At 45.9% G+C, this 25,777-nt stretch overlaps 1 protein-coding gene across 1 annotated transcript in view; it reads left to right on the top strand.

Moving 5' to 3' along the window:
* ZMYM4 (zinc finger MYM-type containing 4) overlaps positions 1 to 25,777 on the top strand; it is a 70,961-nt gene that overhangs the window by 8,325 nt on the left and 36,859 nt on the right. The window contains exons 2-3 of the mRNA XM_044287626.1: positions 17,557 to 18,039; positions 25,580 to 25,641. Of these exons, the coding sequence (XP_044143561.1) occupies positions 17,565 to 18,039; positions 25,580 to 25,641 (537 nt within the window). The 5' untranslated portion in view covers positions 17,557 to 17,564. The remainder of the gene's footprint in view (positions 1 to 17,556; positions 18,040 to 25,579; positions 25,642 to 25,777) is intronic.

The raw sequence follows: 25,777 nt of genomic DNA, 5'->3' as shown, positions 1-25,777 counted from the left end.
TCAGCCCAAGTGCATCAGCTCCCCCTACCTCAGTGCCATCAACTCCCCCTCCATTCCTCCAGTGCCATCAGCCCCTCCATGCCATCCATTGCGATGTCCCCCAGTGCCATCAGATCAGCCCCTCCATGTCCCCCAGTGCCATCTGCCCCTCCATGCCGGCTGTCCCCAGCGCCAGTGAAATAAAATATTTACCTTTCCTGTAGGGGCGCCGCTCCACAGCTCCTTCCTCTTCTTCTCCGCACACTGCACTGGATCCTGACGTCACACAGCGTCGGGTCATGGTGCACGCATACGTGCACTTTGATCTGACGATGTGTCAGGATCCAGTGCAGAGTGGTAAGTAATAGCAAGCGCTTCACGCCTGCTCCGTGGTCACATGACACAAATGAATCCTCGATGCAAAAAATTTGCATCAAGGATTTTTTTGTGTCAAATTACTTGATTCAATCGAGTAATTGTTTCAGCCCTACATATGACTGTGATTGGTCTCGGAAACACAGTCGTGTGTCTGCCGCATCTCCTGACCAGAGCTCCCCTGAACTGACTATCATAGTTTTTTATGATACAGTCAGTTTATATGTGCAGATCTCTTATACTGAAATCACAGTATGGTACAAGAGATCCGAAATTAAATACAAACTAACTATCATAAATCACTATGATACAGTCAGTTTGGGTCAGGGACATGGACCAATCTAGGTTGTGTGCATGAGCCCTTACTGAAATGTTTCAAACACTTACTGAGCAGCGCATGATTAAAGAGGACCTTTCATGGGTTTATGTGTTAGAAACTGTTATGCTTACTAGGGTTGTTTCGGGTATCGAATTTTCGATACTTTTGCCTGGTATCGACCTTGCTACCAGGATTTGCCTTTTTTTCCGATTGTAGGCTTCGCTATTGCGCAGTCTAGTATCAGAACAAGGAGCGTGCTGCTCTCAGCGCGCTCTGTGTTCTCCTCAGCAGCACAGGGGAGAAGGAAGCAGTCTCTCCCTCCCCCCTGTTCCGCTGCCACCAATAATAATATAAAATTCTAAACTAAGTATCATGATATGTACAGCGGCGCCTAGGGATCTCACTGCACTTACTATTATTACTGGGCGGAGACTGCCCTTGTTCTTTTGGGCATCTCCTTCTTCCAGGCTGTAGCGCTGGCCAATAGGAGCGCAGAGCTCACAGTCTGGGAGAAAAATACCTCCCAGGCTGTGAGCTCTGCGCTGTGATTGGCCAGCGCTACAGCCTGAGAGAAGTAGAAGCCCAGGAGAACAAGGGCAGTCTCCGCCCAGTATAACCAAGTCCCCGAAGATACCGGAGGACATAGCGTGAGAAAGGAGCGGCGCCCAAGGATAATAATAAGTGCAGTAAGATCCCTGGGCGCTGCTGTACATATCATGATACTTAATTCAGAATGTTATATTATCATTGGTGGCGCAGTGTGCCCCCCCACACCCCCCTCCAGTATTCAAATCATTGGTGGCAGTGGCCACAGGGTCCCCTTCCCTCCCCCTCGTTGGTGCCAGTGGCACTATGGACAGGGCAGCAGGGAGAGTGTGAGATCCTATTCATCCTAATAGAGCTCTATTAGGGTAAATAGGACAAGGGATTAAAAGATCCCAGGTTCTGACCCCTAAGGCGGAAAAATAGTTATTAAATAAAAAGTAAAAAAACAAACATCAAAATATTAAGTATAAGGCTACTTTCACACTAGCGTTCGGGGCTCCGCTTATGGGTTCCGTTTGAAGGCTCTCACAAGCGGACCCGAATGGATCCCTCCAGCCCTAATGCATTCTGAGTGGATGCGGATCCGCTCAGAATGCATCAGTATGGCTCTGCTTGGCTTCCGCTTCGCTCAGCAGGCGGACACCTGAACGCTGCTTGCAGCGTTCAGGTGTCCGCCTGGCCGTGCGGAGGCAAACGGATCCGTCCAGAGTAACAATGGAAGTCAATGGGGGCCGTTTGAAGGTGACACAATATGGTGCAATTTTCAAACGGATCCTCCCCCCATTGACTTTCACTGTAAAGTCTGGACGGATCCGTCTAAATACAAATTACACTTAGACTTTTTTCTGAAATATAATGCAAATGGTTCCATCGTTTGCATTATAGGAGCGGATCCGTCTGTACAGATACCAGACGGGTCCGCTCCGAACGCAAGTGTGAAAGTAGCCTAAATGACGCCCTTTCCCAATGTTACATATAAAATATATAAACAATAAATAAACATATTACATATCGCCACATCTGAAAAGTCCAAACTATTAAAATATAAAAAAATGTCCTATGCGGTGAGCGCCGTAACAGAAAAAAATAGTAATAAAAAATGGCAAATCGCGCTTTTTTTTTTTTTTTTTTTTAGTCACCTTGTCCCCCCCCAAAAATAGAAATTGGACTGTTCTATTATGGGCCGGACGTTCCATAAAATACGGAATGCCCGCTCCTTTTTATTTATTTATTTATTTTTTTGGGCGTTTCATTTTTTTGCATGGAGTCACGCAATACTTTTTTATGGCATCGAAACAGTCAAAATTTTGGTATCGAAACAACCCTAATGCTTACCAGATAGGGTGGTCCCCTACAGATGCAATCTGTAGGGTGGTCCCCTACAGATGCAAACACTTTTTTTTTTTTTTTTTTTCCTAAAATACCCCTCTATTTTGCAGCTGTGTCCCCCACTATTTTTAGCGACTGATCTGTTAATTTAGACCATCGGTACAGGGAGGAGGAGATGGCCAGGTTTCTCAGTGTGTGTCTCCTTCTCACTGGCTGGAGCGCGGTCCAGTCGCCTGCATCTGTAGGAGCAACCCATAATCCCATGAAAGGTACTCTTTAAGTTTGAGTATGTGCGTTGCAATAAGTGCTACTAGCAGAAATGCTGGTTCTCCACTCTTCTATGGATATCCATCCCTGTCACTAGAGCAGAAGAGAACCTGGCATTTATTGGGTGCCAACACCACCTTAACCACGTAATAGTTTTGCTCGAGCTTTAGGAAAAGCACTTAAAGGGGTTATCCGAGTTATTTTTTTGTTCTTTCTATGTTCCTAACTAAGCAAATGTAACAGCTTTCCAATTCACTCCCTTTATCTCCAGTGGCTGGTTTCTCAGATTTCACTGAGGCTGGGTTCACACCTGAGCGTTTTACAGCACGTTCAAACGCGCTGTAAAACGCTCAACACATGAAAACCAATGCTTCCCTATGGGAATGGTTCTCACCTGGGCGTTTTACAGCGCGTACGATCGCGCTGTAAAACGCCTGACGCATAATCAAGTACTTGAGCTTCTTTGGGGCGTTTTGACGCGCGTTTGTGGCCATAGGACACTGCAGTCAATCACACAAACGCACGTCAAACGCGCGTTTACTATTACAAAAAACGCGCGTAAAACGCGAGTTTGAGAAACGCTCAGGTGTGAACCCAGCCTGAGGGTCACATGACCTGTGATGTCAGCTTCTCTCCCTGCTCTGATAAAGGTCGTTTACAAGCCTGTAAATGAGACGTCACTGTGCTGGCCACACCCCCCTTCATTGCCGTCTACTCTCTGCTGGGATTCTTAACCCCTTCAGCTGCACAGCTTTGCAGGCAGTGAAGAGACAATAAATACTAGAGAGAGCATTGCACAGGAAGGTAGGGGGAAGATCCTGTGTGTATTAGCAGTGTCATTATACAGATGGGACTTGTAGTCCTACACATACAACATGCCGCAGTCTCCCAGCAGTCAGACATGTCATTCAGGGCAGCACTTGTATCCACTCCCTTAGCAGTGTCATTATACAGCTGGGATTTGTAGTCCTACACATACAACATGCTGCAGAGTCTCCCAGCAGGCAGACATGTCACTCAGGGCAGCTCTTGTATTCACTCCCTTAGCAGAGCAGGGGGAGGGGCAGAGATTGTTTTTATTGCATGTAAACAAAGGGCCAGAAAAGAACTAGGGAAATTAGAAGATATATTATTATTTTTTACATAAAACTTGCTTAGCTTAGTTATATATCAGATTTTCAGTGCTATATTATTTTTTTTTCATAACTCGGACAAACCCTTTAAGGGGGTTGTCAGTTTTGGCTGGATCAATTTTTCCATCACATTTTACACTGCTTGTTTCCAAGGTTACTAACACCCTGCAATCAATCAGCGGAGGCTGGGACCGTAGGAACTCACACAGGCTGGTGCTTCTTTATATAGTGTGCAAGCACGGCCACCGCTGATGGATTGCATTGTGTTCATAACCATGGAAACAAGCAGTGTATAATGTTATGGAAAAATGAATCGTCAGCAAAGGAAGCAATATGGATAATAATACAATAGTAAGTTTCTTGTATTAACTTTTTTGTTTATATAATTGCTATTTCTCGCTAGTATCATTGGGGGACACAGACCGTGGGTATAGCTGCTTGCTGCCACTAGGAGGCGACACTAGGCTAAGAAGTGATAACTCCTCCCCCGCAGGCTATACCCCCTCCAGCCTGGAGAGAGCATATCAGTTTTTAGCTTAGTGTCGTAGGAGGCAGACCTCCCTGCTTTTGCAGGGCGGCTTACTTTTATTATGTTATCTTTTTCCTCTTTTAGGTTGGGGAAACAGAGTCGCCTGCCACTCTGTCTACCCCGGGAGCAAGGCCGGTGTCGGAATCCCTCACCGCTCGCCCTCCCCAAGAAACGAAAGTGGACCAGGGCAGCCCAGCTCCCCTGCTTCCCGCCAGCCAAGGGGGTCACCTGAATCCGGCGAGACCCTCCGCCATTCCAGTCTCCTGCCACTTCGTGTGCCAGCGGCTGAAGAGGTGACCCTGCTGGTACTCTGAGAAAGGGTGAAGAGAAGAGGATGAAGATGGGGTGAGTAGTCCGTATTGGGTAAGTACCTCGGCCCTTCCCCTCCCCCTTCTCCCTTCCCCCCCCGGTCACCTCATCATAAGATGGAGGACCTTTTTTCCTCAGGTGGGCCATTCATGATGAGGGCCCCACATTACCTCAGGCCCAATGTAGGTTTGGGCTTCTGTCCATACGGGGGGCCTGGGTTCTCCTCAGATTCTGGTCCAGGTACGGCCTGCGGGGTGAGCTCCCGCGGCCGATGTTCAGCCAGGGCACTTGCAGAGCGCCGCTCCGGTCACAAAATCTAGCCCCCGGCTCCTCTTCGGGCCTAACGGGACTCAGCCCGTGCAGTTGTTTTAGCGGCACGGGATGGGTTCCCGCAGCGAGAGTGGACACTCCCCCTCCAAATCAGTGGGCAGACATCGGCGGTTGCTCTTCGGGCCCCGCTGTGGTAACCGGCCGGCAGTACCGCCCGGTCGGCTGTGCGCCGAACTTTATGTCCCGGTTTTTGCGGCCTACTAGGCCGCAACTTTCATTCCAGTTATGGAGGGGGCGGGTTCGTCCTTTTGGCGCGGATTCTCCCCGACTAGCTGTCGCTCCTCCCCCAGGTGCCCCGCTGAGCTCCGCATCTGGTCATCTGAGCTGGGTTAACCCTTTGTGGCAAGTCGTTTGTTTGCAGCCGGCACTGCATTATCTGAGTGTCCCCTTTCTGCATGCCAATTACCTTAGATTAGGAAGTTAACCCTAACCCCTTCCTGCCGGCATGTCCACCCTGGTGGTGGGGTATGGGGCTGGGCCCATGTCCTATCTGGACAGCACAGGATTGCTCACAGTTTCCCAATCCGCCCTCCGGGGCTGTTTAGTTGAGAATGCACACATGAAGACTTCCCAGACTACCTTCTGGGTCGTCTGGTGTATAGGCCACCACAGGTGAAATCCAGGGGAGCACATCTGAGGGATTCCCAATCCGCCATACGGGCCGTTTGATTGATAATGCTCCACCTGCACAAATACAGGGGAGCACATCTGAAGGATTCCCAATCCGCCCGCTGAGGTCGTTTGGTTGATTAATGCTCCACCTGCACAAATCCAGGGGAGAACATCTGAGGATTCCCAATCCGCCCGCTGAGGCCGTTGGTTGATAATTCTCCACCTGCGCGGATCCGGGGGAGCACATCTGAAGGATTCCCAATCCGCCCTACGGGGCCGTTTGGTTGATAATGCTCCACCTGCACGGATCCGGGGGAACACAGATGCAGGATTCCCAATCCGCCCTACGGGGCCGTTTGGTTGATAATGCTCCACCTGCACAAGCCAGGGGAGCACAGCTGCTGGATTCCCAATCCACCCTCTTGGGTCATTTGGTTGTTAATCCACATGCGCAATCCAATGGAGGACCTCTGGCAGTTCCCAATCCACCCTCCTGGATTGTGGGTCGATTGAGTACCGCCCACACAATCCTGTGAGCGGTCAGGTAGGGATGCCGATTCCACCTCCTGGGTGTTTTGATGGTTATATCACCGCCGTCACTGCCTGCAACTGCCATGGCTGGATGCTAAGAGGTAGAGCTGCGCACGAGCAGGACATTCCTCCTCGGTCTCCTCCGCACCTCCATCCTTCCTCATTAGGGTGATATTCAGAACCCTCCCTTCTGACAGGGGTTGGTTCTGAGGGAACAGGGAACAGTTCTGCGGACTCTGATATGAACCTTCTAGACTGCATCCATGCTACCGGCAGTACTGATTGTCTGCATTGCCCCTTCCTTAGGCGGCATTTGCTTTGCTACTGGATACAGTACTTACCCTTTGTATTCCCTCCTTCCACAGGTGGACTGACGGCACTTGCACTGGTCAGGGCCAGCCATTTGCGTCTCCCCTTTCGGTTGTTGACGGATTGCTGTTCCACTGGGTACAGTACTGGCGTTATGCATTAGCCTCTCTTATAGGAGGCGTTATGGCTTTATCGCGGGTGGCAATGTTTGCTGTAAGTATTACCACCTTGCTTAGGTGGAGGAATTCTCTACCCACCGGGAACGGGACTATTCGTATGCATTATCCTCTTCGATAGGGGTGTAATTCTCTGCCATAGGGGTCAATTCCTACTGGGTGCATTACCCCCTGCCATAGGTTAGGTACTGGCGCTAACCTCAGGATTCAGTACTCCCTATATATTTTTCTCCCCTTCATAGGTGGAGTGTTTGCACTTCCATTGGGGGTAGTGCTTACAGTACGCGTTACCCCCTCCAGGGAGGGGGTTATTACACTACCGTTGGATGCGGTTCTGTTTATCTCCCTACCTTCCTTCCTTGACGGAGGGTTGCGCTACCACTGAATACTATTCAACAGTCGTGGCATTACCCCCTTCTACATCTAACGGGAAATCACTGAGCATCTATGCATGCTTTAATTCAACTAAGCCTCCGCACTAGATGCCGTGGCTTCCTTCACGGGTGGGCCGCGGCAACAGTAGTTGCCATTGGTGCCTGGTACTCTTCATCTAGAGGTATATGGATACTGGGACTGCTCCCATACTGTATCCTCCCAGTCTCTTCTGGTACTGGTGGTTGGCGCAGATAGGTCGTTCCTTGTTCTCTTAAGGGAGTCGCTCAGCAGCTCTTCCGGTGCCCTAGATTCCCATCCCTATGGGCCTCCACCGTTCAGGTCGGTCAGAACTTGGTCCTCTACAGCGTGTGGGTGCACGCCATTATACAAATGTTGGGATTACGACCCAGCGAACCCAAGGTTGCACTGACTCTGTATTCTGGGCCACCACTCTTCCTCATTAGGTGAGGGTGTTTTGCTGGCATTCTGCATTGACTACTACAGCGTGTTCTCTAAGTCAGGATGGCCGAGTGGTCTAATGTGCCAGACTCAAGAGTTAATCTCTTCCGTGTATGGGTGTTCGGGTCTCCAAATGGAGGCGTGGGTTCAGATCCCATTTCTGACAAAAAGCAAGGGTAGTTCTCGCAAGGGCCGGAGATCGAACTCATGGCAGTGGGTCAGACCCCTCAGATAGGGGTTCTACCCTGACACTGCTTCGGCGGTTGCTCTCGTTTTGCCCCCTTTTTAGATGGAATGCCTCAGAATGGCTCTGGTTGACTGAGTTAGCTTGGTTCCATGCTACTTCTGGGTGTCCTTAGGCCTCTCCCTCAGTTTTACGCTGGGAGGAGCAGGCGGTAGCTATTACTGTACAAAGGGTATTTGCATCTCCACTACATGCTAGGGTTCCTACTGAACATTCCTATTGCACAGTTCCTTCGTCAGACGGCGTTTTCTTCCGACTCTGGGATTGGTATCCTGTACGGTGTGGCATCCTCCTCAGCTGGAGTGTGGCCTTTGCGTTACTCTGGCAGCTTCCTTTGTATGGGCTCCTCCTCAAGGGTGTATTTCATTACCAAGAGATCTGTACAGTGCCAGTCCCTGATGGCAATGGGCTTTGCCCTGACCTCTCAATGGTCTTCATTACTGTTAACTGTCCGTTGCTCTGACGACTATTGTTCTTGTGTCGTCAACTCGGGTTTTGCATTGGCGTCAGTGCCATAGCTATCAGCACCTTACTTGGGCGCGCTCGACTGGGTAGCTTAGTCCCTGTGGCACTCGTCTACCACTACGGTGATACTGTCCGTCAGATATGTTTACTTAGTCCCTGTGGCACTCGTCTACCACTACAGTGATTCCTTCCTTCAGTTATGGTTACTTCTGTGTCACATCAAGCGATGGTGGTCATTCCTTTCACTGCTCCTTCCGGGGGTGGACTACGGTCCCCCCAAGCCAGGCTGAGCGGGTGACTGTCACACCTTGTCACCACTGGTAGGGATTTAGTTCCTTGAACGGAACACCCCTATTTTTCTTTCCTGTCCTTCCGCTAGCTGGACTGCTGACCACCTTTTCCCTTCGGTCTCCTCGACCGGTGGCAATGGGTTGTATAGCTATGGAATCCGGGATCTATTTTTTTCCACGGGGAGTATTCTCTTATCTTGGTCTCTGCCCGGAAGTCACTATATGTCAATTATGTTTTTTTTTTTTTTTTTTTCCATTACCGGTTTCTTTTAACCAGAGGAGGATCCTGCGAACCTGGATTTTGGTTCCGCTCCCACAGTTGTGGTCTACAACCGGCTTCGCCCCGACGATCGGTAGATCGCTGGGGGCGTTTCAGGAACAAACAAGCCCCCCTCTGGGACGTCTTCTTCTTTTTGTACGTCCATTTGTCCTTTGTCATTTGCATCAGGCAGTGCTCCGCCAGAATTTTCTTTCTGGCGGAAGGTCACCGCTTTTCGGGTCTTCTCGGACATGGTTTTTCTCTTCTTTCTCCCTCGTATTTTAAGGGCGGGCTCTCCATCAGCCATCTATTTTGGCCTCAGAGATTTGCTGGTCCATATCTGGCGCGTTCCGCTGTATGGGTTTTCTGCCTGATTTTCTTGGAGGTCCTTGTCATGGCTGGCGTCTTCCAACGGGATGCTTTTTTTCCTTGGATGTCTGCCTGTCGGTTGCTTCCTAGCGGAGTGATGGCCTGGCCGTCCAGCGGTCGTCATTTCTCGGGTTCATCTACTCCAGACATCGCTTCTAGAGGACAGCGTCTTGGTCTTCCGGCAAGTTCACCGAGTTTTTTGGGGGTCTTTTCTAGCCATCATCTGTTGCTGCTCCAGGCAGCAAGATCTTGCAGGCGGCAGCGGATGCCGCATCCTCGAGGGCGTTTTTTCTCCAGGGGCGTGTGATTTTTTTTTTCCCTCCCCGTGGTCTGCTTTAGGACGTCCCACGGTCTGTGTCCCCCAATGATACTAGCGAGAAAACGAGATTTTTGTGAACTCACCTGTAAAATCTCTTTCTCGCGTAGTTCATTGGGGGACACAGCTCCCACCCAGTGTTCTGTTTGCCGCACATATTGGCGGTTGGTGGGCCAGTATGGTCCTCAGTTCTGGTGCATTCCGACTGATGTTTGTCAGTTGTGGGTTGTGTACTGTATTTTCCTTATTGATTTTTTTTTTTTCTCCTACTCCTATTGCTTGGGCACAAACTGATATGCTCTCTCCAGGCTGGAGGGGGTATAGCCTGCGGGGGAGGAGTTATCACTTCTTAGCCTAGTGTCGCCTCCTAGTGGCAGCAAGCAGCTATACCCACGGTCTGTGTCCCCCAATGAACTACGCGAGAAAGAGATTTTACAGGTGAGTTCACAAAAATCTCGTTTTGCTGAAGCGACACAACCCCTTTAACTGTTCATCCTGAGCTCGGGCTGCAGGGGGAAGGGGGTGGACTGCTTTAGATGCTCATATCCAGCTAGAGCAGGCATCTCAAACTTGCGGCCCTCCAGCTGTATCAGCCTACAGCAGGGCATTGTGGGAGTTGTAGTTTTGCAACAGCTGGAGGGCCACGAGTTTGAGATGCCTGAGCTAGAGACATGGGCCTGGTCATACAAGACCAGAATCACAGCATTAGCACAACATCAGCAGGAGATATTGCTGTTAGAAATCAAGTTGGGAATAAACTAGGGGTGCACCGAAATTCCGGCGGCCGAAAATGGGCCTAATCCATTTCGGCCGATATTGGTACATATCGGCAGAAAATATGGTTGGTTATATACAGGTCTTTTTTTCTGGCGGAACGCACCGGAACGGCGTTCCGCCACCTTTTGACATCGCAGCCTGCCATGCTCCAGCATCGCAGGCTGCGATGTATCAGCGGGGAGGGACTGGGAGGAGGAGCTGGGGGCCGGTGCGTTCACTGTGCTCCGGTTCCCAGCTCCAGTAGTTATAAAATGTGTACAATTAATAAGGATTCTATTCATGAGGCCCCCTCTGCAGTAGAACATTCAATATAGCCACATCCTACTCACAGGGCTGTTATCTTAATGCTGGCCGGCCGGGCAGACGAGCGGCAGCGTCACGACTGACGTCATGTGCCCGGCCTACTTTCTGAATGAAGGAGGCGGCGCAGGCATGTGACGTCAGTCGTGACGCTGCCGCTCGTCTGGCCGGCCAGCCAGCATTAAGATAACAGCCCTGTGAGTAGGATGTGGCTATATTGAATGTTCTACTGCAGAGGGGGCCTCATGAATAGAATCCTTATTAATTGTACACATTTTATAACTAGTCTGTACTGGAGCGGCAATGGGTTGGTCTGTGGATGGCACTGTTATGGGGTGGGTGGGGGTCTGTGGATGGCACTGTTATGGGGTGGGTGGGGGTCTGTGGATGGCACTGTTATGAGGTGGGGGGGGTCTGTGGATGGCACTGTTATGAGGTGGGGGGGGTCTGTGGATGGCACTGTTATGAGGTGAGGGGTCTGTGGATGGCACTGTTATGGGGTGGGGGGGTCTGTGGATGGCACTGTTATGGCGTGGGGGGTCTGTGGATGGCACTGTTATAGCGTGGGGGGTCTGTGGATGGCACTGTTATGGCGTGGGGGGTCTGTGGATGGCACTGTTATGGGGTGGGTGGGGGTCTGTGGATGGCACTGTTATAAATATCATTTAAAAAAAAGTATTTTAAAAGTATTTGGGCAAAAAGGCGGTTTCGGTTTTCGGTCAAGGGCATCCTGAAGTTTCGGTTTCGGACCAGAATTTTCATTTCGGTGCACCCCTAGAATAAACGCAGTAAAACCAGCTTTCACTTTCACTTTCAGCTGCATTCACTAAATCCCGTTTTTTATCACACTATATATACCCCAAAATGGTTCCTAAAAAACATACAACTAAGGCCTCATGCACACGACCGTTGTTCTGGTCCGCATCCGAGCCGCAGTTTTTGTGGCTTGGATGCGGACCCATTCACTTCAATGGGGCCGCAAAAGATGTGGACAGCACTTAGTGTGCTGTCGGCATCCATCGTTCCATGGCCCCGCAAAAAAATATAACCTGTCCTATTCTTGTCCGTTTTGCGGACAAAAATAGGCAGTTATATTAATGGCTGTACACGCCGTTCTGCAAATTGCGGAACGCACACGGACGCAAAACACACAACGGTTGTGTGCATGAGGCCTAAGGCTGAGTCCACATCAGCGTTCAGCCTTTCCGTTCTTCTGTCCCTTATAGGAGCAGAAGTACGGATTTGGCACATAACTGAGCCAAATGGAGCCTATAGACTTTGTAGACTGTAATGGGGTCCGTTAGGTTTCTGCTCAGAGGAAGATTTTTGAAGCGGAGGCAAAAGTCGAACTGGGTGGCTTGTTCCTGCTCATCACTGCGATGTTGATGGCGATCAGGTAATCAATGAAGGGACGGCCCACTCACACGGAGAGCGGCCTTCTCTTCAAAAAACCGTCCCATTCACTACAATAGAACAGCCGTTCCTATATACTTGAATAGTAAGGAGCCGTCCTGTTGAAGTGAATCGGACGGCTTTTTGTAATTACACCCGCTTACCACTGCTGTTGAGGCGGCGGACAGGTAAACAATGAAGAGAAGGCTGGATCCAGAGATCTCCCCATTCATTGCTCTGCTAGATTTCTCTTTCACAGCTCAGCAGACTGTTGAAAACAGCATGTGCGGCCTTCTCAGTGAGCCAAAGAAATAAGAAAAAGAATAAACTGCAGGTGGCGCTTTAAAGATACATTTTATTGAATAACTGCTACATTTTTTATTACATGCAATTACAAAAGTATTCAGATCCAGGTGCTGGTTTGAAAACTGTAGAATATTTTTCGTGGGACAACCCCTTTAACTTTTGGATTTACAAAAGAAAAACTGCATTTTAATTGGGTGAACCACAGCTGTGTGTATATGCAAACAGTTTGATAGGGAGGTCACTGGTAACAGATTCCCTCTAACCCCTTTCTGACATTCACAAAGAAAGTTCCATATAGCAGACACCTGCGGCTAATATCCGCGATTGGTGGTAATGTCTACTTCGGACATTTAACCCCTGATCAAATGTGACCACATTGTCGGAGAGGGCTAAGACCCGTAAGTGCTTGCTGGGGCAAGAACGCTTACCCCCGTCGGAGAGCGGAGAAAGCGTTCTATGCATGCAATGAGCCGGAGCCTGTAATAGGCTTCCAAGCTCATTACCTGTATATTACAGTTCAGGCTAGCAGTTGACAGCACTGAACTGTAATATACCTATTTCTATGTAGAATAATGGAGCAAATTCCATTATTCTATACAAATCGTAATCTGATTACAAGTTGGAGTCCACTTCGGGACATTAAAAAAAAAAGTTTGGGAAAAAATATAAAAATTAAAATCACCCCTTTCGCCAAAATAAATAACAAAAAAAGCATCATGGGCATCGCCACGTGCAAAAACGGCCGTGCTATTAAAATATTTATTTTTAAAACGTATCCCATATGGTGAATGATGTAACGAAAAAAAATTGGCCAGTACGCTGCTTTTTCCTCACTTTCTCTCAAAAAAAATCTAAAAAGTGATCAAAAAGTCATACCCCCCCCCCCCCCCCAAGATGGTATTAGCAAAAACTGCAGATTACAAAAAATTAGCCCTCTCACATCTTCGTAGACATAACTATATAAAAGTTATGGGGGCCAGAATATGGAATTTTTTTTCCCAGCCTCCCTCTACATTGTATGTCATATTAAATAGTGGCATTAGAAAGTACAACTTTTCCCGCAAAAAACAAGCCCTCATACAGCTATGTGTATGGAAAAATAAAAAAGGTATGGCTCCGGTAAGGCAGGGAGCAAAAACGGAAAATCAGAAAGGGGTTGTCTGAGTTCAATTAAAACTCAGACAGCCTCTGTAAATGTGCTAAAATAACTAAAGAGGCAATACTTAACACCTTTCTCCACTGCTTTTTCATTGATGTGCTCCCGTCCTATGTGGACATCATCATCTTGGCTGCAGTAATGGCCTGTGTCCATGGAACATTACTGCTGCAACCAGGAAAACTGGTGAGGAGGATTGGAGCATAAATATTACCTAAAGGGTACTTGTCACCTGGATTTTGCGCATAGAGCTGAGGACATGGGTTGCTAGATGGCCGCTAGCACATCCGCAATACCCAGTCCCCATATCTCTGTGCTTTTATTGTTTAAAAAAAACGATTTCATCCATATGCAAATTAACCTGAGATGAGTCCTGTCCCTGACTCATCTCACGTTCAGGACTTGTCTCAGGTTAACTTGCATATGTATCAAATTATTTTTTTTTTTACATAATAAAAGCACACAGAGCTATGGGGACTGGGTATTGCGGATGTGCTAGTGGCCATCTAGCAACCCATGTCCTCAGCTCTATACCCAAAATCCCGGTGACAGGTTCCCTTTAAGAGTATTGGCAGAGGAGAAAAAGGGCAAGTATCTCTTTTGTTATTTTAGCTCAGTTACAGGGGGTGCTCAAGTTTTTATTTAGCTCAGGCAGCCCCTTCATGTGCTGGCCATACTTGTTAGATAGCTGTGACAGCTATTTTACTCATCTCCCAAATACACGTATAAGCGTAGCTCAGCTGAGAGTGCATATGTTCTCAATGGGGGGGAGGGCAATAGGACACTGCCTCGCTCAGTGATTTCCAGAGAACAAAAGAATTTTCCATGTTGAAAACCATTTGCCGTTGGAGTCAGGAGACCCCCATACAGATTTGATAGTCTAGCTTGCTCCCTTTTTGTTTACATGTTGGAAGATGTTTGCTGGTCCCCAGGGCTAGAACGTGAGTCTCAGGAAGGTTTTTACTGAATTGCATAGGGCCGTATCTGTCATGAGGCGAGTGTCACGGACGTTCCCGCAACAAGTGGCAGGAGATTGGTGAGACTGGCCACACGTGGTTTGATCTGGCATGTTTACCGTTTGGATCAAATGAGGTCTGTGTTATTTCTGGTGCTTGCCACACCTTCCTTCCCCAGGTGTGGCTATTATGGTCATTTAACCTTCTCTATTTATTGTTGTTTCTCCCACAATGTGATGAGGTTTATAGCTTCAGTTTCAGTTGTGGATAGCTGGTGTGTGGATCTCGGCTGAGTTCCTTGTGCTGCCATAGCCACTTGAAGTTAAGCGTTTTTTCTTTCCATTTTGTATTTTTTTTTTTTTTTTTTGTGTGTTGCATTTCCCTGTCGTTTGTATTAAGGCCTGAGGGAGACTCCTGTTCGTCCTTCCTTTTGGAGGAACAGGTTGTCTCAGTCCTGACATTAGTACCATGGTCCTATAGGGTGAGTTGGGACAATAGGTGTTCCTGTGTATGAACTCGCCTACCTCTGGGGTCTGTTCATACTGGTAGTTAGTCACCCCTTTACCTCCTATGTTCCGTGTGGTGTTTCCCTCCCATACCCAAACGTGGGAGGGAAAGAGGTGGGAATAATGCCTGGAAGCTAGGGAAAGGAGATGGACACCTCCTAGTAAAACCCTAATCAAAGTCCTGACTGACTACCAGTATGAACAGACCCCAGAGGTAGGTGAGTTCATACACAGGAATACCTAATGTCCCAACTCATTCCTGTGAAACACCTAAAGGGTTATCAAAGTTTCTAAAATAATTTTTGAATAATTTGAGGGGTGTAATTTCTGAGTGTTTTCTATTATGGAAGCCTCTCAAAGTGAAGTCCGTATTAGAAATATTCTGGAAAATTAGAAAAATAGCTTTCAAAATTTTAAGTCTTCTAACATCCTGAAAAATGTCATTTACAAAATGATGCCAACATAAAATAGACACATGGGGAAATCTAATAACCATTTTATGAAGCTTCACAATGTCTTAAAGAGGTTTTCCTATCTTCTGGATCTATCTTCAGTATCTGATTGGTGGGCATACCCGGGACCCCGAGATCAGCTGTTTTTAGAAGGCAGCGATGCTCGCAGTAGTACTGCGGCCTTCTTGCAGATTATCCTAGACCGCGTGACATCCCGTTCATTGGTCACATAGCCTATGGGTGGAGCTCAGCCCCATAGACTTAAATGGGGCTGAGATGTGATACCAAGCATAGTCCCTATATACAATGTACGGCGCTGTGCTTTGTGAGCACAGAGAAGGCTGCAACGTTCACAGGACCCCCACTGATCAAATGCTGATAACCTATCCAGAGCATAGGTTAGGGATACTTGTTCCCATCGTGGTCTGCTATTGGCCACTCACCCCAAATAGCGCCAACCAAATTTTCTATACGTAAACCTCTGCTCTTTCTGAGCTCTGTAACCATGTGATGGTCTTACTGACAGTTATCTCTGCATTTACACGGAATGCTACGCAGTCGAGTCACATTATTATGACCACTGACTAATATTTAGAGTAACCACCGTGTGCAGCACGGACAGCAGCTAGACAGGTTGTGGGAGTGGCTCAATAAGGTCCTGGTAGGTTGTCACAGGTGTCTGGACCCATACTGACTATAGTGCAACCCTCAGCTGCTGGAGGATGCATGGGGGAGGATCCATAAAGTGACCACAACGATCAAGGTGGTCCCACAGATGCTTCATTGGATTTAAGTCTGGGAAATTAGGGGGACAGCGCAGTACTTGGAAGTCTTGGTCATGTTCTAGCCGTGTGACATGTCACACTGTGTTGCTGGAAGATCCCATCCGCCCCAGGGAAGACAGTATGTATGGATATATGTGATCTTCAAGGATGGATTCATACCCAAATCAGTTTAGAGTGCCTTCCACTTGTATGAGTGGGCCCAGAGAATGCCATGAAAACTTTTCCCAGATCATAATGTGGCCACCACCAGCTTATGTTCTTTCAGCAATGGTTGCAGGGTGTTTGTCCTCTGATTTTTATTTTTTCGCCTGACACACCAATGTCCGTTCATTTGGTGAAACAGAAAACGTGACTCATCAGAGTAGGCAACTCTTTGCCAATCAACGGCAGTCCAATTACAATGCTGCAGCGAAAATGTAAGCCTTTGCTGCAACTTCATTAGCAGAGGTGCAGTTTGAATCCATCTGCTTTGGAGCATCTTACACAGTAGGGGTAACTGAACTGTTGTTTTAGAGAGGCGTCTGGTAGCCCTCTGGGACATTTTGCAGGTGAGCTGCTCCATTGTAGCTTGACTGTCCGCATTTGCACACCTTTTTATCTGACATTCACCTCCCACATCAAGCCATGTGTGGTGCTGTGCAGTTTCCACGTTGCCTTTTCACAATGGTGCCATTTGTCCACTCATGATACACTTTCACCACAGCAGCAGGTGGTCTGTTCATAAACTGTGCCCACCCTTGACCCAAAAGCCAATAATCATCTATTTTTGCAGGAAGCCCGCCCCTGCCCCATTCACTGTAACAAATACCACTGCGTGCTGCTGTTGAAAGTAGGAAGTGGTCCGAATGATGTGATTCGACTGTATAAGCCACTGATAAGATGGCACACCCAACTGTTGAGATGGAAATGTATAAATTACAAGTTTTGCTGAATCTTTTCTCATCAATCTGCTCAGCTCCTTCTGCTCTATAAGAGTACGACCACGTGACTGCACTGTAGTTCAGTATAATTTGGCCGTACGAGTCGCAGTGGGCCCTAATTAAGCTAATCCAGACAGACTGAACAGTGCGGTCCTCATTAGATTAATTAGGGTCAACTGCAACACAACCACGTTGTTTGGTCATACCCTAACATGCTGCCTACAGATTGCATTGCATTTTGTGGTGACAGGTTCTTAGTTTAATGGAGAATTTTCTTAATCACATTTTTTATTTTTATCTTATGTAGTTGGGATGTGATTTATTTATTTTTTGTCCACCTGCATGTAGCATCTGACTGTCACCCATAGATCTACTGCCTGCACTGCTGATTCTACCTCTAGGGCAGCCAGAAATCTAGTGGGGTTGGTGGATGGACCTGCCAAATGTTTCTGTATTCTCAAAGTTACCATTCTTCTATCCTACAGATTGAAGTATGGATGCCAACATTAATATCCAAGAAACACCTGTGGTTTTAGGAAGCTCCTACAAGAAGCGGACTGCAAAGGTACCAGAAGAATCTCTATTGGATGAGAATTATTTCATGAACTCAGAGGTGCTGACGGGAATTCCAGGTATTGCTAGTGAGGATGAGGATTATTTGCTGACGGGCAGCACTTCCTCCACATTACACTCTCTACAGAGTATGAACAAGGAGAGGACTACTACAGAGCACAAAACAGAGGGTGAAAGAGAAATTCATATAAGTAACTTGAGACTAACAGATTTCCTCCCTCAGCTAAGTAAAGAGTCCATGCTACAAACCATCCAAAAAGACTTCAGTGTACCCAGAGAAAGAGCAGTCCAAGAGTCGTACACATCCAAGGATTCAGGCCGGGCAGGGATATTCCAAGACAAGTTTTCTAGAGAGTCAGATTGCAGATTAAAAGGAAGTTTTGAGACAAAGCAAGGTAAATGGCAATGCATTCCTAAGGACATTAATAGGTTACAGGTATCTAGGAAAGCTAATGGCTGAAATACTCAACTGAAGTGATCAAAAGATCATTTACGGTACCACCACACGTAGCAGGTCTGATGCAAATCTGGCCTAAAAGCTGCCACTGTAAAAATATCCCAAATGGACAGTTTTTTATCTGCATTGCTGCCTACATCACAGCAGGTCTTCTGTTACGTTCAGCCTTTGCGTTGCAAAAGTTGAAAGCTACGGATAAAAATTGCAGTGCAAGTCAGTTTGCATTGTGGATTTTCCCTGCAGCATGTGGATGAGATATCGCATCCACTTTGCTATGGAAATTCCAATGTAGAGAGTCAGAGTTCACAGCATTTACTCCACATATGGCCATATTCATAAAGGGGTATTTTTAGGATGAACAATGATTCTACAGGAATTAGCTATGACCCTCAGCCCCATTGTTGTAGACTTAAGTGCTAGTCCCAGCTAATGTTTACTATTTGTAGCATTACTAGCAGAAGGGCAAACGTGACTGATCTGTACATTTCATTGAAGGGATATTATTTTGCATTTAATAAGTATGTGAATGCATATTTCACTATGTAAAATCTGTGGTTGGGGAAGGTAGGTCTCGGAGAAAAAAAAACAACAACTGGGATTTAAAAATGCTCTGTCAGCATAATCAACCCTATTAAACCAGGTATACTGCTTGGTAGGGTTGATCTATCTGTATGTTAAACAGCTACAGAGGTATCTGCCTTTTATACATATGCATATAAGCACATTGAAGCACCAGGTATGGGTCTGAATCCTTGGAGCACTACTTTTGTAACACCCCTGTGCTCTGCACTTCCCCTCTCCCCTTGATTGACAGGGCTAGACATCAGCATGCTGAGTGCAAAACTGTGTCCTAGAGCTGTGGTATAGCACATACATATCATATACACTACTTACTATAGCATTACCTTTATGAGAAAAGTCTATTTCTATGCTTAGAAAGCTAATATACATATTACTACATTATTTACAAGCATAATATATGATTGTAAAGAAATCAGTAATATGTATTAGCTTTCAAAGTATAGAAAAACATTATTCTTGGGCTACATGCACACGGCAGTGGTTTTTGCGGCATCCTTTCCGTTTTTTTGCGTATAGGATGGTTTCCCATTCATTTCTATGGATACGTTAAAAATGCGGTTGGACTCATCCATTTCTTTTCCGCATTCACTGTCAGTGTTTCCCGTCCGCAAAAAAAGGATTGCATGTCCTATTCTTGTCCGCAATAAACGTTTTGCGGACCCATTGAAGTCAATAGGTCCGCAAAAAAATGCGGATGACCAACGGAAGCCATCCGTATGTCATCCGCATCTGTTTAAAAAAAAATTTGCGGATGGTTGCTGGAAAACCTGTATAAATGAAATTTCAAAAATTACAGCCTTCAGTTTTTTTTTGCGGACCGCACGGATACACAACCTACAAAATTTGCGGACAAACGGAACAGATGTGGATGTAAAAAAAAAACAGGAACACGGATCCACTATTTGCGGACCGCAAAAAACAACTGTCGTGTGCATGTAGCCTTAATATGATAAGGCTGTAGCCTGGAATTAAGTGGTCAGCCTTTCATGTAGAGATCCCAGATTTGATTCTTGGGAGAGGATTTTATATATATTTTTTAAAAGGCTATACTAACCTTACCATATTGAGCATAGTGTTTTTTATGCTTAGAAAACTAATACATATTACTTGTTTATTTATGCTCCTATATTGTGCCTGTGAATAAACTAGTAATATGTTTTAGTTTTCGAAGTATATATAAAAAAAAATTATTCTCAATATAGTAAGACTATATATTAATTTATTATGGGTTAAGTAAGGGAGAGAAAAAAAATAACTGAAGCAAAAATCTAGAAGTATCTAGGACTTGAACCTAGAATCTCTACACGCAAGGCTGACAACATACCTCCAGGCTATAGCATTACCATATAGAGAATAACGTTTTTTTCTTCACTCACTAATATTACTGGTTTATTTATAATCATATATTGTGCCTGTGAATAAAGCAGTAATATGTGTATTGGCTTTCTAAGCATAGAAATCTACTCACCATCATAGTTAGGCTATAGTAAGTAGTGTACATGCTATGACACAGCTCTAGGACACAGTTCTGCCCTCAGCATGCTGATGTCTAGCCCAGACAGAAGGGGAGTATGCAGGGCACAGGGGTGTTACAAAAGCAGCGGCAAGGATTCAGTATGTATACTCTATATCTCTGCATTTGTTAAACATAAAGACAAAATAAAGTTATTGTTTTAATCAGCATGTATGGTTTAGACAGTATGGTTTAATAGGGTTGATCATGCAGGCTCTTTAAAGGTGTTGTGTGAGATGATTAAAAATCTGGGACAAAGCTTACAATAGCTTGAAATAAACAAAAAATCATATTCTTACTCCCTAGTCCAGCACCATTCTCTGTAGTGTTTCTTTGGTACTCCTGACACAGTTTGTGGCATGCTGGAATATGGCACATGACTGCTGCAGCCAAACATTGCCACCGGTCTACAGCTACAGATTATATGATCTTTTTTATTTTAAGGCATTATAGGGGTTGGGGTTTCCCTTTTTACATTATAGGGGTTGTCTGAGACTTTTACTTATCTTGGGCAATCTCTTTAACATTTGCAGGTATGGTTTGAATGTTTTTTTTATTTTTAAATAAAAAAAAGTTACGTTTTTTTCCCACCATTAGATGTCATACTCATTTTTGGATCATAAGATGCAGCATATTTGCCATTTCCATGATAAACAGATTGATTGAAGGGTTATGACATTTAGGGTCCATTCACACGTCCCCAAAATGGGTCCGCATCCGTTCCGCAATTTTGTGGAACAGGTGCGGACCCATTTATTTTCAATGGGGCCGGAATGTGCTGTCCGCATGTGTGGATCCGCACTTCCGGATTCGCAAACAAATAGAACATGTCCTATTCTTGTCCGCAATTGCGGACAAGAAAAGGCATTTTCGATGAGAGTGCCGGCGATGTGCGGTCCGCAAAAGGCGGAACGCACATTGCCAGTGTCCGTGTTTTGGACACTTAAGTAATATTGCTGCCTGCTCTTCAAAGTGTATAGCAATGGTCACGTCCATCTACTGATCTGTGTTCTGATCATCATGCATGCTTATTCACTCTCCCCACAGCCATGTCTCAGCATAGTGATGCTCTGTGTACTGCAGAGGAGCTAATAAACATGACTCTCCAAGTGAATGTGAGCTGAGCTTTAGTACCCCAGTGCTGGAAACTACACAGTGTACTGAGTCTACCCTTTACATCCATACATTGTTAGATTCAGGCGCCATGGCTGCTAAAAACAGCTGATTGGTGGGGTTGCCAGAAGTAAGAACCCACAGTGACTAATCAGATTCTACCTTTCATTTTCCAAAGGAGCTCTGAAAAATGAAAGAAGGACTCTGATTGGTTGCTATGGACAACTAAGCCAGTTTTGAGAAATATGCCCCATAGTTCTGTGTAGATACAGAGGGGTAACAAGTCAGAATCAAGGGTTCTACTGCATATTTATTTTTAAAGCAAATGACTTGTGTACTTAATATTATTTTCAATCATTTTGATTGTTTGATTCTTAAAGAGAACTTATATTAAAAAAAATTATCTTTGGAGCGGCCATTTTGGAAGGAGTTAGATGATTGAATGCCGTCTCCGGTAATTATAGGCATTCGGCCCCCACTGCCAGGGAGTGACAGTGGAAGTGCATGTAGAGCCTTCTGCTGTGTTAACATTTTGTTGCCCTTTAGGCCAAATGCACACGGCCGCGTTCCGCGCCCGAGAGCGGTCCGTGGTATGCCGGGCTGGATTCCTGTTCAGAGCAGGAGAGCACGGCATCATTGGTTGCTATGACGCCGTGCGCTTCATGCCGCCGCTGCACTACAGTAATACACTCGTATAGTGTATTACTGTAGTGCAGCGGCGGCATGAAGCGCATGGCGTCATAGCAATCAATGATGCCGTGCGCTCCTGCTCTGAACAGAAATCCAGCCCGGCATGCCGCGGAACACGGCCGTGTGCATTCGGCCTTATGCTCAGCATATACTGCGTTGAAATCTCCTGACGTATGATATACAGGGGCATACATCGCCCATAAGGTTTAATGAAAACCTCTCCCCAAATCCCTTTATGCATTAATATTCCAATCAGCTTGGGTCTGTTTAGAGTAGAAAAAAAAATATACGTAAAGTGCTTAAAATGCAAATGTGAACCCTGTCAAATTTTTGTTCCTTGTTTTTGTCACTGAGAGGCTCCGTACCCTCAGCTTCATATGTCGCATAGTGAGGTGTTAATCTGTGGGGTGGGAATCCTGCAGCAATTTGGTGGGTCTGCCTTGTAACGATCCATAATATGGCACCTTGATCCCTCTATTTCCATGTGCCTCCTGTTTTATATTTAGGCACACTGGGGGAGATTTATCAGTCTGGTGTAAAATAGAAACCAGTCAAGGTTGACCCTTTTATTTTCTAAAGGAGCTCTAAAAAATGAAAGGTGGAATCTGATTGGTTTCTATGGGCAACTAAGGCAGTTTTTCTTTACACCAGTTTTGATGATTTTCTCTCTTTTTTTTTTTTTTTCTTTCTTTTTTTTTTTTTTTTTTATGGGCTCATGATGCTGTTTTACAGAGCTATTGCTGCTCGGGGAGAATACAGTGCCTCATGGCATGCTGCAGCAACCTATAGCTCCACAACTGCAGGGTGTTGCTGGACAGTGTTTGTCCACACGCCTAGACACAAATATATTTTTTTTTTGTCCCCTTGTGTTTAAAAGGGTATTCTGGTTAAAACAGGATATCCTTTATCCACTAGGATAGGGGATAACTATCAGATTGGTGAGGGTCCTACCGATCACGGCAACGGTGGCTCTGTATCTTGTGGAGACCCCCTGAAATGGACTGAGTGGCTAATCAACAATGCGCACACCATTGGGAGCACTGGAGATATCCAACTACAGTGGTAGGCTATCTCCTGGCACTACCATAGAAATGAAAAGTATTGGACGGCATCATTCAGAGAAGAGCTCTCTAGTCAGGATAACCCTTAAAACTATTGGATATAGATTTTAAGTGTAATGTACAGTTGTTCAATGACTGACCTAACTACAATGGGCTCTTTGAAGAAAAAATAATTTGGTGCTCATCCTAACACTAAACTTGAAAATTTGTCTAATTGGCTAATGGTACCACTGATGGTCTTCCTGGATCCTTTTTTTTCTATATGTGAATGGCACACTTTCTTCAGCACATTATGCTTATACATGCCAGTGAGCACTGACCGCACCCAGGGATACGTGAAGTTATCAGAGAACTTTTGACATATTTGATACATGTGTGCCTTGCTGCACGGTTTACTTTGATATGAATGATATAAGATCTGCTGTCAGATTGTGTATTGTCATTTGTGGCCTGACCAGTACTAAATAGGAGCCAGCAACCATTTAATAACCCTGCACTGATATACCAGTTACTCCCAATTGCTAGGGAGAAGTGCAGGGCATGGCACAGGGCAGACTCCATTATCCTGCTGCTGAAGGCAATGACATAGGGCAGTGACAGGACCAGTATAATATTGTGTCGCTCTTTTTGTATTGATGTGTTTTGATACATGCAAATTATTTTTATTTTTTTTTTTTTTTTTAAAGAATACACCAGGATTTTTATATAGGTGGCCTATTTTTAGGGTGCTGCCACACGACTCCGCTGTGCTGCGTTTTAAAACACATGCATTGTTGGCAGCAGCATACCTGCATTCATAGTGCTATTTCTTCCAGCAAGGGAAAACGCAGCACAAACACAGGTATGTTCTTGCAAACACTTCTCCGCACCCGAAGACAGCTGTCATTTGATCGTGCCAATTTAGCTGTGTTCAGACTACGTGTATTTCGGGAAGTTTGAAATGGTATCGGGCTCTTTGATTGTTCTTGTGGGAGATAAGCCGCCACCATAGGTATTTTGAAGAAATATTTCACAGTGCACATATAGAATTGATCGGCATGAAAGGTTAAGCGTCTTTGTAAGTACGTTTCTTTCTGTGTATTTTTTTTAGTTCTGTAGGGTTCAGAACTGGGATCTCTGAAGATTACTTGCTGGCTTCTTGCGTACGCTGCTAATTTTATCTTTTTTCCAGGCACTGATCAGGAAAAACTGTTAAAGGGGTTATCCAAGAGTATAAAGTGTCCCCCCATGTGCCAGGCCCATACCCTGCTACCTGCGGCGCTCTTGGTTCCCGCACCGCCGCCGCTGCTTCTCCCAGTGCACGGATGAAAACACCCGGGGGGGGGGGGGGGGAGAAGCAGCCAATGGCAGACTGGGACGAGCCTCCCTAGTGTCACCCGCAATGCTAGGGAGGCTCATTCCCATCCCCGCCTGTCATTGGCTGCTCCCCCCGACACCGGATGTTTTCATCCGTGTACAGAGAGAAGCGGCGGAGCAGAGTAAGTATATTCCATGTGGGGGGCCCTGCACATGGGGGACACTTTATACTCTTGGATAACCACCTTAAGTTGGGTTATTCCACCAAAAGTATTGCTATGGAATGAATAGGGCATTTTAAATATACATGCATAAAAAAAAATATATAGCTTCTTTGCTGGTAGCGTCCCTTGCTGTTTCTCCTGTGGCTGATATTCTGGTCCACCTTCTGCATTCAGAGGTGAAGTGGTCCAGACACATTTCATTTATTATTATTCCTACTGCTAAATTCTTAGAATTATATAGCTGTATATCTCTCTAGAGTCTAGACAATGGAGAAAACAATTGCATTGCATAGCAAAAAGCTGTTTATTACTGGTGCTGTGTATGCAGTGGAGGAAGGGGTTAACAAGAGCTGACTGTAATGCACTCCTGGGGTTGCCAGGACTTGATGAGTGGCTGTACCACACACAGAAAGTAAAGAGACAAGTCCTCCAGGTAATATGAGGGGAAAAAAGAAAGCTGATGATTACACTGGGGAGCAATATGTTTGCATTGATTATAGTTAAAATAATTCTGTGTATTACTCCAGACCTTCTTATTTTGTATTTATTTGTGGGATAACCTCTTTTATGGATTGGTCTGGCAACAAACTTTTTTTCAAATGGCAATGGTGATATGCCAGTCTAATGCTGAGGAGAGTGATTGGCTGCAGCAGTCATGTGCCATGCACCTGCTGGTCACTGTGCACATTACCAACATTGTGACGTGTACGGGACAGCGCTGCTCCAGCTTATCACTGTCCTCTGCTACCATATACACGTCAGTGCTGCAGTTTGTAAACGAGCAGCGACAGGAGGGCCGGAACAGCGCAGCAATGGAGAAAGGAAAGTAGATGATTTTTCATTTTAGGCTATTGCATAAAATTACCATTTTTAATAGTTTTGGACATCCTCTTCAAGTTCCTCACTTAAAGGGGTTTTCCGGGATTTTAATATTGATGACCTATCCTCCTAGTAAACCACTTTAACCTCGGCCCTTAAAAATTTTATTTACTCTTTCAGGTAAAATGGAGGAATCCTCACGAGGACAGTTGGCAGCACAAGCCCCAGATAGCAACTTTAGGGTAAGTTGTTTATATCCTAGTCTTTTTGAGCTTGGCTTTATGATCATTTTTTATATCTACGTTAAGTGTTCTCCAGGAATGGTTTAAAATGTCTGATGAGCGGCAGAACCTCACTACACTGCTCTACAATAGATGG

Source organism: Bufo gargarizans, chromosome 3 (genome assembly GCF_014858855.1).
Source record: "Bufo gargarizans isolate SCDJY-AF-19 chromosome 3, ASM1485885v1, whole genome shotgun sequence".
In the NCBI taxonomy this organism is placed as follows: domain Eukaryota; kingdom Metazoa; phylum Chordata; class Amphibia; order Anura; family Bufonidae; genus Bufo; species Bufo gargarizans.
Note: the sequence above shows the minus strand (reverse complement) of the source record. Positions and strands in the feature narration are given on the sequence as shown.